The 18,178-nt window shown below is 34.5% G+C and overlaps 1 protein-coding gene across 1 annotated transcript in view; it reads left to right on the top strand.

Annotated features, from left to right (window-relative positions):
* The first annotated feature begins 4,878 nt into the window (after positions 1–4,878).
* Positions 4,879–18,178, top strand: part of LOC146169948 (chondroitin sulfate proteoglycan 4-like) — a 51,659-nt gene continuing 38,359 nt past the window's right edge. Inside the window, exons 1-15 of the mRNA XM_083387926.1 lie at positions 4,879–4,951; positions 5,237–5,442; positions 6,061–6,274; positions 6,489–6,632; positions 7,028–7,196; positions 7,943–8,065; positions 8,382–8,458; positions 9,603–9,750; positions 10,268–10,466; positions 10,951–11,313; positions 11,900–12,178; positions 14,239–14,416; positions 15,472–15,617; positions 15,886–16,022; positions 17,063–17,302. Coding sequence (XP_083244052.1) covers positions 4,879–4,951; positions 5,237–5,442; positions 6,061–6,274; positions 6,489–6,632; positions 7,028–7,196; positions 7,943–8,065; positions 8,382–8,458; positions 9,603–9,750; positions 10,268–10,466; positions 10,951–11,313; positions 11,900–12,178; positions 14,239–14,416; positions 15,472–15,617; positions 15,886–16,022; positions 17,063–17,302 — 2,696 coding nt within the window. The remainder of the gene's footprint in view (positions 4,952–5,236; positions 5,443–6,060; positions 6,275–6,488; positions 6,633–7,027; positions 7,197–7,942; positions 8,066–8,381; positions 8,459–9,602; positions 9,751–10,267; positions 10,467–10,950; positions 11,314–11,899; positions 12,179–14,238; positions 14,417–15,471; positions 15,618–15,885; positions 16,023–17,062; positions 17,303–18,178) is intronic.

Consider the following 18,178-nt stretch of genomic DNA (forward strand, 5'->3'; position numbering starts at 1 on the left):
CTGCGTACTACATCTGGTTGTCTGTGCCTTTTTCTATTTCATGCATATCAGAAAAAGTAGGCCTACATTTTTGATGTTTGAGGCTTGGGTCGTGAGGTGCTCATAAAACTCAGATTTGGGTCGCGCACAAAAAAGTTTGAGAACCACTACCATACAAGTTAATGTAAAAATTTCAGCCATGGTTTGCGATTCAACGCAGTAATTTTTAACTTGTCAGGTAAAATTATCAAAGAAGAATGGGTTAACAACTGTAGGTAACTAAACCTCCCAATACTAAAGAAGTTTTAATTAAATCACTATTCAACGTTTTAATTTTATCTATTATGCTTGTTTGACCATAGTATTGACGTCATTTCGTATTGGTTTAGATCTCGAGAGTTTTTCTTCAATATATCGGGTATCGGTATCGCAGTACAAAGTACCGGTCATCCCTATACTTGTATCGTTATGGTACCTCCCTAATTTACGATCTTTTGTAGCAATTCGGAAACCCTTCCTAAACGATTTTGAGTTCGAAATCATTGTCAAAAATTCTGCTATTCAGAAATTTGAAAAAACTTTTTTCTGGGGCGACTTATTGGTTCGCCTACAAACGCGGGCTAAAACATTGGGCATAACTGCTCAAAAAGTCTCACCTAAAGCGATTTTTACCCGCCAAAAGACATATGATAACAAAGCACATAAAAGCAGACTACATAATGTAAGGTAGCAATAAAGTACTGAAATAGAGCGATTGTACGCCTAATTTTTATCGGGCGTTTAGTAACAGTAACTAAAAGGTACCTAATAGTTGAACGTCAGTTTCCACTGCCGAAGGTTTAAAGTGATGATGGTGAACCTCACAACCGATATACGTTTCCCCTTGTGCATCGACCTGATGGTGTATAGTTGTGTCGTTTTCTCTTTTTTCAGACGCCTGTGTTCTTCTGAAACAATATACATCTTATGATTTACAAACAGACTTAGCCTATACCCGACAAATGACAACGGCAAAAGTGAAAACTGTAATAAAAAAAATTTCTCTAACAAAAAACTTTTGAAATATTTTAAGCCGAATAAAGTTTAACCCCGGTTTTAAGTATTTACAGTACAATAAAATATAAATGAACAATTTTTAACAGTATTTATGTTTTAGGTTATAAAGTAGCCTACAATTGGTGTCATGCCTTAAACAAGGTGACAAGTACTTGAAAAATACACTTAAACATTTTGAGTATATATATTTTGGTTATTTAGGAATAGTAGGTTAACGGCGTTATTTGTAGGGGGGTCGGCAGTTCGATCTGGGGGTCGGCGGTTCGATCACCGCCCAATATGTAGCACGTCGATTGGTCAGATACTAACACGATGGATCGGATAACTTCAGTGACTCGCTTAGTTTTAGGGTTGGAACGCACGGATTGGACTGCTATGCAATCGATGTTAAGCCTTTTAGGGTGTAAATACTTGCATATGGTTGCGATAATTTTTTTCAAAAATAATTTTGCTCATTAACTGAAGATTTACATACGGTCATATTATGGTGAAATTATTTTTGCCGTCGTTCACGTTTATGTGTAATTTAAATTGGATCGTGTTACTTTTTGTTCAAAATATCGAGTATCGCTTTAAATGAGTAACACGTACCTTGCACCTTATACAATTAATGTAATACGATCACAAACTTTAAACTGACCTGAAATAAATGTAGCTCAGTACTGCTGTGAGCAGCGATGCAACTGCAATGGATATCACCTGATCGACCATTTTGCAACGCAACTTTACTTCACAGATTTCCGTTGAAAAATTTCCGTAGCTGGCCTCCTTCGACAGCTATACTCAAGTGCTTTTATTGCCTTTAAGCTATTTTTACTGGAATCAGAATCCTGCAAATAAGTATTGGCCACTTCAATTATTTTCCACAGTAAAATAATATGCGAATAATTGAAAACAGACTGCCTTGCAAACAGCCTATTCTATGGGGCGCCGTTTGGAAAAAAACTATTTCGCTTATACGGACACCTGTTTTGTATGATTTAGCCTATATCGGAGTGTAATGTTGTCCGATTTAAGTAAAATAGGACAACATTTAAATAGGACAAATTGACTGTACGATTTAACCTAAATGGGACAACATTTCGTTCCGATTCAGTTAAATAGGACAGTATTTAAATGGGAACGAAATGTTGTCCCATTTAGGTTAAATCGTACAGTCAATGTGTCCTATTTAAATGTTGTCCTATTTTACTTAAATCTGACAAAATTACACTCCGATATAGGCTAAATCATACAAAACAGGTGTACGTATAAGCGAAATAGTTTTTTAAACAGCGCCCCATACTATTTATTCCGACAAACCAACGCAAATTAATTCTATCGCTAGCTGTGGCGTTCCCTAGAAAAGGCGGATTTTGTTTGTTCAGAATGGTTAATTCAGTCACACATGAAACCTTCTGTTTGTTCGTCATAGCTAGGAGATGCAAAACCGTAACGTCACGCCTTTCAATAATACCAGAGTTGCTACACATGAATAGCGAGGCGTAATAAAAACATGGGCTATTCTAACCCTAACCAGCTGTATATTAACTTTGCTAATTCTGAAATACATTAGTTTATAATAATAAAATCAAATTAAATAATAACTTATTTTTCCAAACCAAGGTAAAATTACAAAATCATGGCCTTACACTTACAGGCATTCAAATTTAAACTAATACAAAAAGTTCATATTTTTAGGCTAAAAACCACTGTTTTAAAAGGATGGAACAGTATATACAGATTTAGGGACAGTTAAGAACTAATAGTCCATAGTATCCAGTTGTCCCTTCTGTCTACTTTACAGCAACCGCCTTATCTGTTCTCCAACATATGACAGGTGTTTACAAAACATGTCTAAAGTTACATTTAACCCTCACATAACTTCATACAGTTTTCAGGCGAAATATTTTGCGCTAAAGGTTAAAAGATAACTTAATGTATTGTCTACTCGGGGTTCGTATTGTCAAACCCGGCTGAAACATATATGTTTACCATCCTTCGAATACGACACGCACCTGCTTGTTAGGATTACAAAGGCCGTACGGGCTTCAATTGTATGGGTATTGTATGGAGGTGGTTACCCTACCCGTGATTATCCGCAAGGGTTTTGTGCAAACAGACAGCGCGGCGAAACCACGTTGCCAAAACAACTTTCAATTTACCAGCACGTCACGAGACCCTACTTGTTGGTTGTTTAGCGGTCAAACATTAAGCAAACCTACTTTGACAATTTTTTTAACATTTTGTTTTATTATAAATTACATATACTGTATTGTCTATAAATATAAATGCGACCAGTCTGTCGCTAAAAGGGATTTTGATTCTCCAATTCTAAGGCTATCATAACAGAAAGTTGAAACTTACTGTGTGCAAAGTTAGAGAGAAAGGAAACTTGTTTGAGCTGTTTTTTTCTCTTTTACACTCTGAGAACCGGAATTACAGCGCACCTAAATGCCCAACAATTCGACACGTATAATGACTTGCTGCTGAAGTGAGATTCATTCGGTCCGTTTTCAAACTGACTATTCTAGTTAAAAGGCGTGAGTTGGCTTCAGGGACACTCCCCCCCCTCTGATCGCAGCAATGAACTTAACATAAGCCATCGATTTAATACCTTACATAACGTTGTGACTTACACGTTCTTAAACCATGCTATAAAATACTTTTCTCACCTAATGGTGCGACTTATACGTCTTAGGCAAACGGTATGCAACACCTTTGAACCAAAATCTATTTTTTTCCCTCTCAGTCCATTGCTAGCTTAATCCAGCGTTAAACTGATAATGATACTTTTAGCCTACTTACGGTAATTGTTTAAAATTAATATAACCGCTAGACGATGATATGGAGTCAAAAATCTAATGACAAAAAACAAAAAAAAGGATGCAAAAAAAAAGAGAGAAGATAATAGGAAAGAAAGAAGTTTTTGCGGCAACGACAGGTGATATCACTAATATGGCGGCAATGCGATACTTCAATGAAATTGGAAGGAAACCAAATTTTCTTTGGCATGTTTCTTGCGTACGTCTATTTTTGACCAACCACATACATTGTATTTACGGCTGCTGGATATTGTGCAACGTTAAAGTTAATCAGCCATCTTTATACCGGTATTTTGCAAGACAGCAAACTAGGTTACTACTAATACTACTAATTCTTAATATAATTGTGCAAATAGATTGAGCCATGTGTTGCAAATTAGTTCAGCTTTAGGACAACGCACATTATTTGGGTGAGAGGGTGGGTTAGCGTTGGGTTTTGGTGGGTGAAAAGGTAGTATATTTATTCATCCAGTTTGCAATTTTAATTTTGACTACTGGTTTCGCCACCCTACCTACAGATAAAAAGTTGTAGGATTCTTGAGCCGTCACTTTATTATTAGTTACAGTTAGTGTAAATTCAAAAAGAAAAGAAAAAGAAAAAACGAAATATTCGCAGACCGAATGTTTTGTGTTTTCAAGTTAACCCAAATAGTTCAAAAATAAATGAGCTGTAATAAGAATATCAAAGCCCATACAGAAGTAGGTATCATTTTGATACCTACTTCTGTATGGGCTTTGATATTCTTATTACGTCTTACTACAACCTCCAACCATTATGCTCCAAAATGAGCTGTAATGTTAGAAAAACAAAATTTTAAGAGATTGTCATTAGTTACATTTTAGAGTTGAAATCATAATCTTTCTTGCGAAAGGGAGAAGCTTATTTTTAAAACGTTACAATTGTTTTTTGAATAGGTTGAACTTGTAATGTTGAAAAAAGCTACAACATAAATTTTGACAATGTGAATTCATATAAAATATGGCCATTTTGGATTTACAATGTAACTTTGCCTATGCAACTGGCATATATTAAGCAACGATGATCATCAGAGTTTTTCAAATTGTGCTTTTGCTAGTCATCATTGCAGTGGTTAATTGTGGACATTATTCAGGTATATTAAAGTCGAAGTGATTTTGAATTATGCATTTCTGGTACAAAATTATAAAACGGAACAAACAAACAGTTTCACTCTAAAGTTATACCATAGTTTTCTAGGTTGTATTTTAAAGTTAAATTTTATATGTTTCAATCTGTGGCTGATTAAACATAGTTATACAGTAAAAATCTACCAAATTGAAAAAAAATAATAATTTAAACATTCTTTAAAAAAATGTTGTTAATTGCTGTCACTGTACACGTTTATTAATTAGAAAAAAATACAAAAATATTGTGCTAGTTTTTAAAATTTATCTCATTTTTATTGATTGTGTCTTTTTAGCCTCTTTTTATGGCGATAGCTTTTCCTTTGAAAGCTTGGCTGACTACCAATCCGCGACAACGGTTTCATTGCAGTTTCAAACCCAGGCCCCAAATGGACTTATCTTACTAGCTGCCGGACAAGAAGATTATTTGATTATCAGCTTAACAGATGGAAGAATTAAGGTAAAACTTAAATGATTCTATATAGTACAAAGGGGGAAATGTTAAACACTTTAATATGGATACCTGTAAATGTTTTTTTAATGTTAGCTATTGTGAACATCAATAAATTTTATGAGACCGCAATTTATTTCATAAAAATATGTAAAACTGAGAGGTTTACCGATAATATTGGTTAATATTTTGCTTCTACTTATCTATTGGTATTAGTAAAGTTTGGCCAAAATTTCGGTATATTTAGTACAAAAGTATGAAAGAAAAAAGTACGTCATTGCTTTCATGAAAATTAAACAAATTTTCTATATTTTTTGCTATTTTTTTGTTACGTGTCATGCCAAGTTAATATGCAAAATAAAAGTTAAAAATATACAAATAAAAACTGAAATGTTGTTTATATTTTCTTTTCAACCAATTTAAATTTATTGTAGGAATAAAACTAATTTAAACTTATTTTAGATATCTGTTATTACAAATACGCTATCGGTATCTGTCATTTTTTATGTTTTTATATTTCTCAACCACCTCACTTTATAAATTATTTAATGTGTTTTTTTACAACATGTTTAATTGTACCATCATTTCAACTCTAAAATAGTGATTTAGCAAAGCGTTTTCGTGCAGGTCCAAATCAACGTTGGTAATGGTGAAAGTGTGATTGTTTCACCCGAAGGTAACACATACAACGACTTGTTGTGGCACAGAGTAAAATTTGTTCGGTCTGGCTCCGAACTAAATCTCCAAGTGAACAAGCACAAAGTTGCTTCAGCGACTCTCCCCCTTTCCGATCGCAGCAATGAACTTAACATGAACCTTGGAGTTTTCCTTGGTGGTTACGGTAAGTTCCAAAACCTAAAAACTCAAAAATCTCACAAATTTTTCTGTGTAAACTTAATTAGAAAGTATATTGTTATCTAACTATGCAATTTATGCTAAATTTAACCTGAACTTAAATTTGACTCACTCTCTTAAATTTACCATTAAATGCTAAAATTCTCACATATAATTCTTTTTTATTTTTTGTGTGTTAAATTGTCTTATTTTTTAAACAGATTATAATGTTGGTGCGAGTTATTTAGAAGAGAGCACTCCTTTTTTCCGTGGTTGTATTCTCACAGCTGAGTACAACTCAGTTGATGTTCTCGATCCAATTAATGATGTGCCCGGCCAAAAAAGTGTCCATAATGTCAATGCAGGTTCATATTTTGACTTGATTATTTAAGCTACCTTCTAGCTATAGCTCAGTATTTAATTTTAAGTAATGGGACAATTATAAAGTATTTTTTGTCCAACAATAAAATGGGTATCATTTTTTCTTGATGCTGTATTTTTAGTGATGTTGCAATTTTTAATCTGAACTTTTTATAATGTTGTAATTTTTAATCGGTTATTTAAAATCATACAATATTCTTCAATCAAAAATGATCACCAAGCTAAAACCAAAAACATAAGTAGATTAATGTTGAAATGTTAAAATGTGTATTTATTTACATGTGCTTCAAATCTTAAACTTAGTTTTCCAATAGATATACCTGGTGGGGCTTATTTTGCTCCCCGAATCTTATAATTACCACCAGAAATTTATTCAAAGGTTGCTCTGGGATATTTCGCGCTCGCAAAAATGAACCACTCTCTTTTAAATCGTCCAATGCCTATCTCAAGTTTGATCAATGGACCTCTACTGCAGACGGAACTTTTGAATGCAGTGTAAAGACCACCGGTCAACACGGTCTACTTCTATTCAACTTTGGATGGGACAGGTTTGTTATTCTTGGCTTTAACTTATTGTTTAATATTTCTTAATCTTTCATGGTGATTTAGATTACTTATTCTATAGCTCACCTTATTTTTCTTCATAAAAATCTTTTTTAACTAGTAATCACCATATTTGAACCTATTTAAAGGGCATACATAAAATATATTAAACATAAAAATATATATGAATAAAATATATATTTCTGCATATGTGTTTCACAGCATCATGTTTTACTGTTTTTTTTTTTATTCAAACACTATTTTTTGTTTAGTATAGAAATATACATTTAATATACATTTTCTTAAACCTAAAATCATACAAAAAGATTTTTAATTAAACAAGAGTTTATTGGGTTTAAAACAGTTTTATACCTCCATTTAGCCGGGACAAGTGGTGCCTGTTATATAAGTTATACCATGAAGTTATATTCTTCAAATCAAACCTTTCTCTTAGTTTTTGTTTTAGCTTGGTATTCATTTCAGTTATATTTTATTTGGTACAAATTTTTATATGAAATCTGACATAACATTGTAAAGCAAACAAGAGTTTGTTGCATTTAAAACAGTTAAGTATAAACCTATTTAACCAAGGCAAAGCGTATTTTGCTTCTTATTTGAATAATACCATGGCCATATTTCTCAAATCAAACATTTCTTTTAGTTTTTGTCTTAACTTAGTATTCATTTTAGTTATATTTTAATTGGTACACATTTTCTAAGAAATCTTACAAAAAATGACCTTGTTTTGCAGGCAAGAGTTTATTGCGCTGGAAATGGTTGGTGGGACAGTAAGAGCTTCAGTTAACAGAGGGTCAGGTGTGATTGGAATACAGTCCACTAAAACAGTCAATGACGGACTATGGCATAAAATCAAGTAGGTGTTGTGTTTTTTTGCAACTGCAATAATCTTAAATCTCATTAAAGCAAGGGTCAATAGTAATACAGGAAGTCAATATTTCCTGTATTACTTTAAATTGAACAGTCCGATTGAAATTGTCATGACAATAGAAAGTTAAATTAGATGCATTTTAAATGTGTATATATTCATTATTTAAATTCCTGTCAAAAAATATTCTAAACTAATTTGTCTGTTAATATACTAAAAAAGTATGATTTTAACTTACAAAGTCATACTTATACGATCAACAATATTTGTTGTAATAATGTTTTGTTAACCTTCTTTTTTATAGGTTTTTATTTAGTCCGTCGGTTTTAGAAATCCGCATTGACAAGAATAAAACAAGGATATTTCTTGAGCACCTCGACGGTAAGATAAACCATAAAAAATAAAACTGCTTTTGTTCTGTTATGAGGGGGTTGGTCATCCTAAAGCATAGAATTTTTGTAAAACATAGAATGGTTAATAAAATAGTTGTGGTTGATGGCACTTGTAGGTTATGTGGTGTCGTTGTTATGTAGTTTTATGGTAATGTGTTTTTTTATAAAATGCAGCGTTCATCAAAAAATTTTTATGAAGCTTTATAAAGTTTTTGTTTAGTTTACATTTTTTTTTCAAAATTTGGTTTATTGTTGTTTCTAATAAAAAAATTTTTGTTGAACTATTATCAACGTTATTTTAGCTTCATTATGGAATCCTGTTAGATTGCTGGCCCCTGCCTAAATGAATGTTTTACCAACTGTTTTGGTTTTGTATGCGTTTTGTTTGTAACTAAGTCATTTCAAGTCCCAGTCAAGTCATTTGTAAAAAAGGTCCAAAGTAGTTTAGAATAAATAAGTCAAATCTCAGTCAAGTTATATTTGGAGCAAACCTATTCCAAGTCCTACAAAATGAAACGTTAAACTACTAAAATTGGTAAACTCCCCAGATTATAGGCAATATCTCAACTGAAAAATAACACAAAATGCAACAAATAGCAAATTGTTTTATGTGCAAAACTTTAGATAAATAACCAAATTTCACAAGAAAAAATGCTTAATGAAAACACTTCATTTCAACCGTAGTTACTTTTAATCGTTTTGCCAAAAATACTTAAGCCAGGGTTTCTTAAACTTTTTTTACCGCAGACCGCTAACATTTTTTTTGGCTTTACATGGACCCCGGTAGGCAAAAGATGCTACAAAATTAGTGCAAAACCGTTTAATTTTTAATTAAAGTGTATTATTTGAAAAATGATAACCTCTTAAGTATACACTAGTTCTTTAATTAGGCCTTCATGGACCCCCTGAAACTAGTTCACGGACCCCCAAGTGGTCCATGGACCCCAGTTTAAGAACCCCTGACTTAAGCCAAGTCATTTGAAAACGGTGAAGTTATTAAAGTTATTGACCATGTCATTCAAAAACTGTTTTTTGTAAAACCTAATTAAATTTAGCTTTAAAGATCAAGGGCAAACATTGCCAAGTTTAAGCTGCAGAATTCCAGCCAATAATAACATTGGCTGTTATCATAGATTCTTCAAGTGGAGAATTGAACTTGAAGGGTTCCCTTTTGGTGGGAGGCATTGATGTGGCCACTAAGGTGGATTCAAGCACGATACCTCGTGGAATCGGCTTCTCTTCTTTTCCAGGCTGCATGAAAAACATTCGCATCAATTCTGTGTAAGTTTTAAATTAACTTTATTGCCCTTATACTCCTTTTTTAGTAAAAAGAATAGATCTATAACTTGTTTCTTTTTTCTTTTTATCATTGCATAAGGCACTGCTGCTCATATATTTTGAAGTATCCATCTTCGCATAGCTTTTATTAGAGAGTATTTTACTTCTTTTATTTTTAATATTGCATAAGGCACTGCTGCTTTTATATACTGAAGTATCCATACTCGCATACCTTTTATTAGAGAGTATATTTAATTTTAACAAAATCATCATAATACATTGAAGTAATAAAGTCTAAAACGTATCTACATTCGTTTTAAGAGTAGGCAATAGGCATGTTAGAGTATAAGTAACTTTAAATGAACATTTTCCACGAATATTTTACAGACATATCGTTTTTGCATAAAAAAATTAAAAATTTCCTCACGGACTATGCTTTATCAAAAGGTCAAAGTAAAGTAAATATGTATCGAACAACTGTAGATATAAACAAAAATTAATCCAGCAATGAATTTTTCAGAAAGAAAACTGTAAAAGACTTGTTGGCGTCGCGCGATGTAGACGTCGGTTGCAAGAACACGGAGCCCTTTGATACGACCTCCTTGGGTCGTTTACCCGGTGCCGGAGCCGGATTGCCGACCTTCGTTATTCTCTCTCACGATCAGAAGAACAAGAAACGGCCGAAGAAGCCGAGCGAGACGGAAATATTTCTCCAAGAAGTAAGAAATAATTAAAAAGGTTTTTCTGTTGGTTGACGTACACACATGTATAAATTTTAAATGTTTAATCTCTCCATTTTTTTTTGTTTTTGAAAATAAAAATGCATTCTCATTTTAGTTGTTAAATAAAATGTTTTAAGGATATCCTTGTTTAGCTGTTGTTAAAAAACAAAGTAACAATTTCAATTGTTTGTATTCTTTTAAATAACCAGTATATCCGGATCGCCAAGCTAGGGTTGGTAACACTTTGAAAAATTATGGGTATATTACTCTCGTTTATTGCTGTATATCTTTGGAGCATAATGGTTGGAGGTTGTAGTAAGACGTAACAAGAATATCAAATCCCATACAGAAGTAGGTAGCACATTAAACGTTTCGAATATTTCTAATGAATAAAGGTATATTTGAAACGTCCAAAATGATACCTCTTTCTGTATGAGCTTATTTACATCTTTGTTTTTAAACTTTTTTGTTATACGCTCAGATCGACAACAACGTGCATAGAGAGGTCTGCTACTCGCTACACATAGACCCTGTCCAGCTAACCGAAGGTTCAGGGGTCAACATCACAGAATCAAACCTCGCGGCCAGATGGAGCGCTAGAAAGGGCGAGCGCCGAGTTGCCAATGACAACTCGGCCGCCTCGTTCACCTTTGACCTCACCTCGGTGCCCTTCCACGGCGTTCTGAGCGCCAAGGGACGAGTTCTGGGGGTCGGTGGTTCGATCACCGCTCAAGACGTGGCACGTCGATTGGTCAGATACGAACACGATGGATCGGACAACTTCAGTGACTCGTTTAGTTTTAGGGTTGGAACGAACGGATTGGATTCTGCTATGCAGTCGATGGTGAGCCTTTTTAGGATTAACCGTCAATAATGCATGTTGTTAGTTGACATAATATGTTGCGCCATATCGCCAAAAATCTATTATATTTTTATTTTTTGTGTAGTTTAATTTAGCAATTCGCTGGTGAGCCTTTATAGGGTTACTCGTCAATTTATAGGGTAAGCCGGCCAAATAATACATGTTGATAAAATGTCATGCCATGTTGCCAAAATCTATTTTCTTTCGATATATTCTTGTGGTTTAATTAAGCAATTACTAAGCACTATTTAAGCATATTTGTTACTGATGTTTTTTTCTCTGATGTATAGATTAAAAAGATTTTGATAATAGACGGTGGAAAAAACGAAATATGCTAGAATTTTTTCAAATACTTTTTGATTGTACAAGTCATAAAAAGTTAAATACCTCATAAAAGAATTGTGCTCGTTGACTAAAAATTTATGAATGGTTAAAACAAAGGTAAAATGATTTTTGCGTTTAAACAAGTGCTTAACTTTATAAATTTGATTTTCTGATATGTATAATTTTCAACACATTAGTTTAACTATTTTTTCTGTATTTATTATATATTTTACTATTGTTTTAGGACCTGAAGCAATATCGCATATGCGACGAGCAATTCCAACCAGTAGACAACTCGACCATCTACACCCTCAATTTCACCCTCACACCTCTTGACGACCCACCCACCCTGGGAATCCCCTCCGGCTACACCTTCACCCCACTCCGCAACTCCAAGACCCCTCTACCTGGGGCTGTATTAAGTGCTACGGACCCCGACAGTGAAACCCAGGATATCCACTACCACGTACTTGGGATTGGGAGTGGGCTTTATATCGAAAGAAGTGACGATGTTGGAAGACCGGTAGGGAGTTTGTTTTTAGTGATGTCAAAAAGGACAACAATGCTTGTATTTATTAGAAGGACCAGCATACCTCGGTTCAATTTTGTAATAACTTAAGCCGATAACTTGACTTAAGTGCACTAAAGTCACTATTTTCAAATGACTTGACATGTTTACTTGCTCTATTTATGAATTGACTGGGTCTTGACTTGGGCCAATGACCAGTGGGACTTGATTTGTAATTTTTTTCAAAGAACTTACTTTGACATAAGTTATTTTACAAACAACTTGAGTGGCACGTAAGTTATTTTTCAAACGTCTTAGCTAGGACATAATTTACAAATTACTTGACTAGAACATACGTCCTTTCAATTTGACTTTGTTTTCCCTTTACAAGTGTGGCTTAAGACAAAAACGCCAAACGTCCGAGAAAAACAAGTACATAAATTAGGTCTATGTCGAAAGCGAGTGTGTTGTTTTTTTTTCTGGATTTCTAAACTCGTCAAATTAGAGAAAGGCTAGAACCCTTGAAAGGAACAGCGGCCTCGGGTTTCCACTTGGGGGAACTTCAAGACAAAATATTGCTATATAAGCTTCATTTAGTCAATAAAAGCAGGGCTGGGGAGCCGGAGCCGGAGCTGGAGCCAGGAGCCCGGAGCTAAGCATTTTCTATGGAGCCAGAGCCGGAGCCGGAGCCATTGTTATTATTTTTGTGGAGCTGGAGCCGGAGCCGGAGCCATTTTTATTATTTTTGTGGAGCTGGAGCCGGAGCCGGAGCCATTTTTATTATTTTTGTGGAGCTGGAGCTGGAGCCGGAGCCCTTTTTATTATTTTTGTGGAGCTGGGGCCATAGTTTGTGGTGCTAAAGCTAAGAAATTATATTTTGTTCCACCTCCAACGTTAGTTAGCCAAAAGCTTTTTTGAAAACTTTTTAAAACTTGCCATTGAATAAGTGACTGGTGGCACCGGAGCTGGAGCCGGAGCCGGAGTCATTGGGTGTGTGTTTGATGGCTCCGGAGCTGGAGCCGGAGCCAAAGGATTTGAGTTTTACTACTCCGGAGCTGGAGCCGGAGCCAAAGGATTGAGTTTTACAACTCCGGAGCTGGAGCCGGAGCCATTTAATAATTGCCTGGTGGCTCCGGAGCTGGAGCCGGAGCTAATGCTATTTTACGGTGGCTCCCCAGCCCTGAATAAAAGACCATATTTTGATAGGTTGTATAAAAAGAAACGCTTTACTTGGTTTAAAATTTGCTAAATTAAAAATAGTCTTTTATTAAAAATGGTAAATGGCCAAGGTTTGTACCCTATAGGAAGCTATAAACACGGGTAGACCGTAAAGCACAGAATTCAAAAAATCTTGTTATGACGTTTTGTTTCTGTGCATTTTTGCAGCGTATATCAAAAGAGACATACAACTGTATTTATCAATATTGTTTGCACACCAGTACGTCACACTCATATTCTATTGTGTTATACGTGAAGATTTCGGTTGTCGGTGTTCAGGTTTTCTATTCTTTCGCCTAATTCATCTTAAGATTGTCGTTCATTCACCGTTTCCCGTTCACTAAACCGCAAAGTATAATCTCTGCATCTGCAATATTGAGTAGCACTACGCTAAACTTTGCCGTTTATTTGCTTAACTTGCTTGGTACAAAACATGTTGACTTACAAGCGCATCACTCTTGTTCTAACATAAAGCAATACTTACAAGTGCTTTACATTGGTATACAGCTGTGTCCTTTTCCTTTACAACCTGATCTTAGGCGCACACTGTTTGCTAAAGATATTTTTATAATCGCGACTTTGCTTTGATCTTTCGTGTTACGACGTTGCCATACAAGCGTTCCGCTTCTGTCTCAGCCGGGATTCGGTTGTTCGGCGAACAGCCAGAATCAAACGGCTACCTATAATTTTAGGTCGAGATTTAAGAAACACCTCTTTCAGCCTACAGCAAATTTAGTCTAAAATAGGAGAACTCACAAAAACAGAATCAAGTATATTGACTGCCATACGGTATAAATTAATCAACTAAAGTGAAAAATCTCTATACGCTGTCCAAGTTATCCCCGTGTTTTTGCCAGGTGCATTCGTTCAGTCAAGCTGACTTGAACAACGGATCGATGTACTTTGTCCACGCCGGTGGTGCCGACAACAGTAGGTTACTTCTGCAAGTCAGCAACCATCCGAGCATCGTAAGCGGTCACCACTCCGCCTCTACTGTGCTTATGAGAATAGCTTCGAAGCCGCTGGAAATTAAGAGTAATTTTTTTTTATGTTTTAGTTTGTAGTTTCGACTTGAGGAGAACACCAGCCTGAAAACACGTTTTAGAGCAGTGGTTCTTAAACTTTGTTAGTCGGTAAATCACTAAAAAAAATAGAAATGCATTCGCGGCACACTTTTTACAAACAGAACACCCAGATTGTACAATATAGCTGGTTGCTTTCCCTACTTGAACTTGCATGAGGCCATTGACTGTGCGCTTTAAATGCCGTAGCACTCCAAAGACTCAATGCGCCTACAGGCAGCACTAATGTGACCGCAGTGACTAATGCCAGAGCGATGTGGTCCATACTTAAGCGAGAAGATAGCAGCACTGTAATACTGGAATCGTTGGTCTATTTGGATTTTTTTAAACTTTCGCCAGAGTAATTATTACACAATTGGGTCGGCAATATATATAGCGAATGCAAAGTTAATGTGTATTAGATTTTTAGCAAATTTCAATGTAAACTAAGATATTACAATCCATGTTCCGTGTCATCTACAAAATACAGGTTTTTACGCTTTTAACACCTCTGCATTTGCACTTCAAGATAAAAATATGCAAACAATAAAAATTTCATGCAACCTGTGACAACCTTATAAATGTTTTTTTAGAACCAAAGAAACTAATAGATTTGTTATCACATGTAAAAAAATGTACGCTTGATTTTTAATTGAACTACAGAAACAAAAAATTTGCAAAAATATTGTATGATTGTCATTAGTAGAACTACAGAAACTACTTTATTTTTTAGCATTTGTAAAAATATTGATACTTGCTTTTAGCAGAACGTTACAGAAACAAACTATTTGTCAAAAAATTGTATAATTGTTTACAGTAGAACTAAAAGATTTGTCATTTGTAATAAAAACGTACGTTTGTTTTAGTGGAACTACTTAAACAAATTATTTGTAATATTTTGTAAGCTTGTTTTTGTAGAGCTACAGAAACTAATTGTCATCACTTATGGCAATTCTAAATTTCTTTCCATCAAAACAATACCCTAAACTGCTATAATTTCAACAATGCATTTCCCCCTTTTCGCTGTAGTATCGCGCAACCGAGGTATTACGCTTGTGGAGGGCGAAGTAGCTTCCATCACACCCGACGATATCTCGTTCACTTCAAACGCTGAAGACTCAGTGGTTCAAGTCGTCTATCGCATCACCGCACCACCAATTCATGGAGAAATACAGGTAAGGAAAAAAAACACTTGAAAAAACGTTTGATTGCAAGAGCCACGTCACTGGTGGCTACACTCCCGAATTCCTTCTAGCAAATATATAATTGCTCTCCCGACAATTATTTTTATGAAGTGCTACGACGCTTCGACAACCTATAAGCAACCTTCTTCAGCCCTTGTTATTAATTATTATTTATGTCGTTTTAGATAAAGCTGTTCAAATTGCTTTTCAGTTACTATTTATGCCGTTTTAACTAAACTGATTTTCTTTCTTTTTACAGTTATTACAAGGCAGCGACTCGACCACTGGTCTCTGGACAACAACAACCACGTTGACAGAGCTGGACCTTTCCGATGGTAGAGTGCGTTATCTAAACGTTGACGCGCCCGTCAATGGTTCACCCACTGTCAGCGACAGGTTAGAAAACTACTAGATGTTTTATTTTCTTCGCGTTTTCTTTTTTACGCCTTAGTTTTTTGCATATATTCGCCTTATAAAGAGATGAAAACTGTCTATTAATCTTGCTTTCAGTTTTAAAAAAGTTCCGTTTTCAGAAAGCAAAAGAAATTCAAAATATAAATATTAAAAAAAAAACGTCAAATATAAATATTGGAAAATAATTGTAGTTTATATTTTTAACCCGTTTTCGAAATGATAAATGTATAAAATTGATAATAAGATAGCCAATTTCTTATTGAAGCGACAGATTTTGAATAAAATTCATTTACAAACAAATATTTTAAAAAAAAAAAAACGAAAACCCGGCCAAGTTATAAGAACAAAAATTATGCTTTCCAACCCCAAACACTCTTCTAATTTCCGCATTCTTAGCATCCACCCATTTAGCATTCCTTCTGTTTCAGCTCATAATTTCTTCCAGACTCGGACAACTAGATAATTCTAGTTTTTAATTCAATGAATTAGAGCAAAATGCGGCAAATTCTAATTCTAATCTAATTTGCGAATTGCTTGTGGGCTCTTATGTTAGTTCTAATCTAATTCGGACTAAAAAAAAAATGCTACTTTCTCCACCGGCATTTTTACTTTTGTCCAACGGCATTTTTTCTCGTAATTAAAACAACGAATTTGAATTCAAACTCTTTGATTAGAACGTAATTTTTACAGTCTGAAAAGCATATGCTCTGCTGAAAGGCATCAAATTTAACACACACATATTTACCATTCACATTCTTATTAGAATACTTCTCAATTTAAATGAAATTGACGGTGAATAATCAAATGCAATTCTCGTTCAAATTCTAGTTCAGATTCGTTTTTTTAAGAATTCAATAATTTAGTTCAAATCAAATTTGAGAAAACTCAAAATGATCTAGTTCTAACTCTAATCTAATTTGAAAAAAAACAGGAATGCTCCAATTTTAATTCTAATCTAGTTTTAAAAAGCTAAAATATATCTAGTTGTCCAAGTCTACTTTCGTCTCTCACTCTTTTTCCAGCTTCTCTTTTCTCCTCTCGGGAGCGGGAGTCGACTCGAAGGAGTTCCTTTTTAACGTCACAATCATCCGCGTCGAGGTGCGCCTCCTCATTGCTCCCACTCTGCTCCGAGGAGCCTCCACGCAGCTTCCGCTCTCGACCAATCAGGTGGCGGCTGAGGTGAGCGGACTCGGTCATGCGAATCGAGACGAGATTCAAATCTTCGTCGCCAGGGAATTGAAGATTGGCGAACTTCGCTACACGTGAGTGGGCCTCTTTTTTTTGAATAAAGTAAAATTGTACATGATTTAATTATTTTTTTCAAGACAATTAGAAATTGGCGAACTTCGCTACACGTGAGTGGGCCTCTTTATTTTTAAATAAAGTAAAATTGTACATGATTTAATTATTTTTTTCAAGACAATTAGAAATTGGCGAACTTCGCTACACGTGAGTGGGCCTCTTTATTTTTAAATAAAGTAAAATTGTACATTATTTAATTATTTTTTTCAAGACAATTAGAGATTGGCGAACTTCGCTACAAGTGAGTGGGGGTTATTTTTGAATAAAGTAAAATTGTATATGATTTAATTATTTTTTTCAAGACAATTAGAAATTCGCGAACTTAGCTACAAGTGAGTGGGGGTTATTTTAGAATAAAGTAAAATTGTATATAATTCAATTATTTTTTTGAAAGAATTGGACTTGAGTGGGCCTTTTTTGTTGGCCTTCAGAAAAAATTCTACATGATTTAACAATTTTTTCACTTTACGTTTAGAAAAGGGCGTTTGTATTGAACTTCAACTGGATCACTCCTGAATTATTATTTGTTATGTCTTATAATACCGGTTTGACTACCAATAACTTATTTTGTATTATAGCGAAAAAACAGTAAATTAAAGGCAATATGTAAAACGGAATGTAACTCCATTTGGATTTTTTTAACATTCTTATAAAAACTCTTTTTTAAAACGTATTACAATTCATTTTTTATTTTAAATAAAACGTTGTTAAAGTCGGCTTTAATTTTTTCCAATGTAAACGTTTTATTTAAAATGAAAAATGAAAAAGTTGTGCGGGCGCTGTTTTGACACCAGATTTTTCCCTTGTTTGGGGTTATTGGTGAGTGATGGGTGGGG

The sequence above is a fragment of the Ascidiella aspersa genome, chromosome 1 (assembly GCF_963924565.1).
Source record: "Ascidiella aspersa chromosome 1, kaAscAspe10.2, whole genome shotgun sequence".
Classification (NCBI taxonomy): Eukaryota; Metazoa; Chordata; class Ascidiacea; order Phlebobranchia; family Ascidiidae; genus Ascidiella; species Ascidiella aspersa.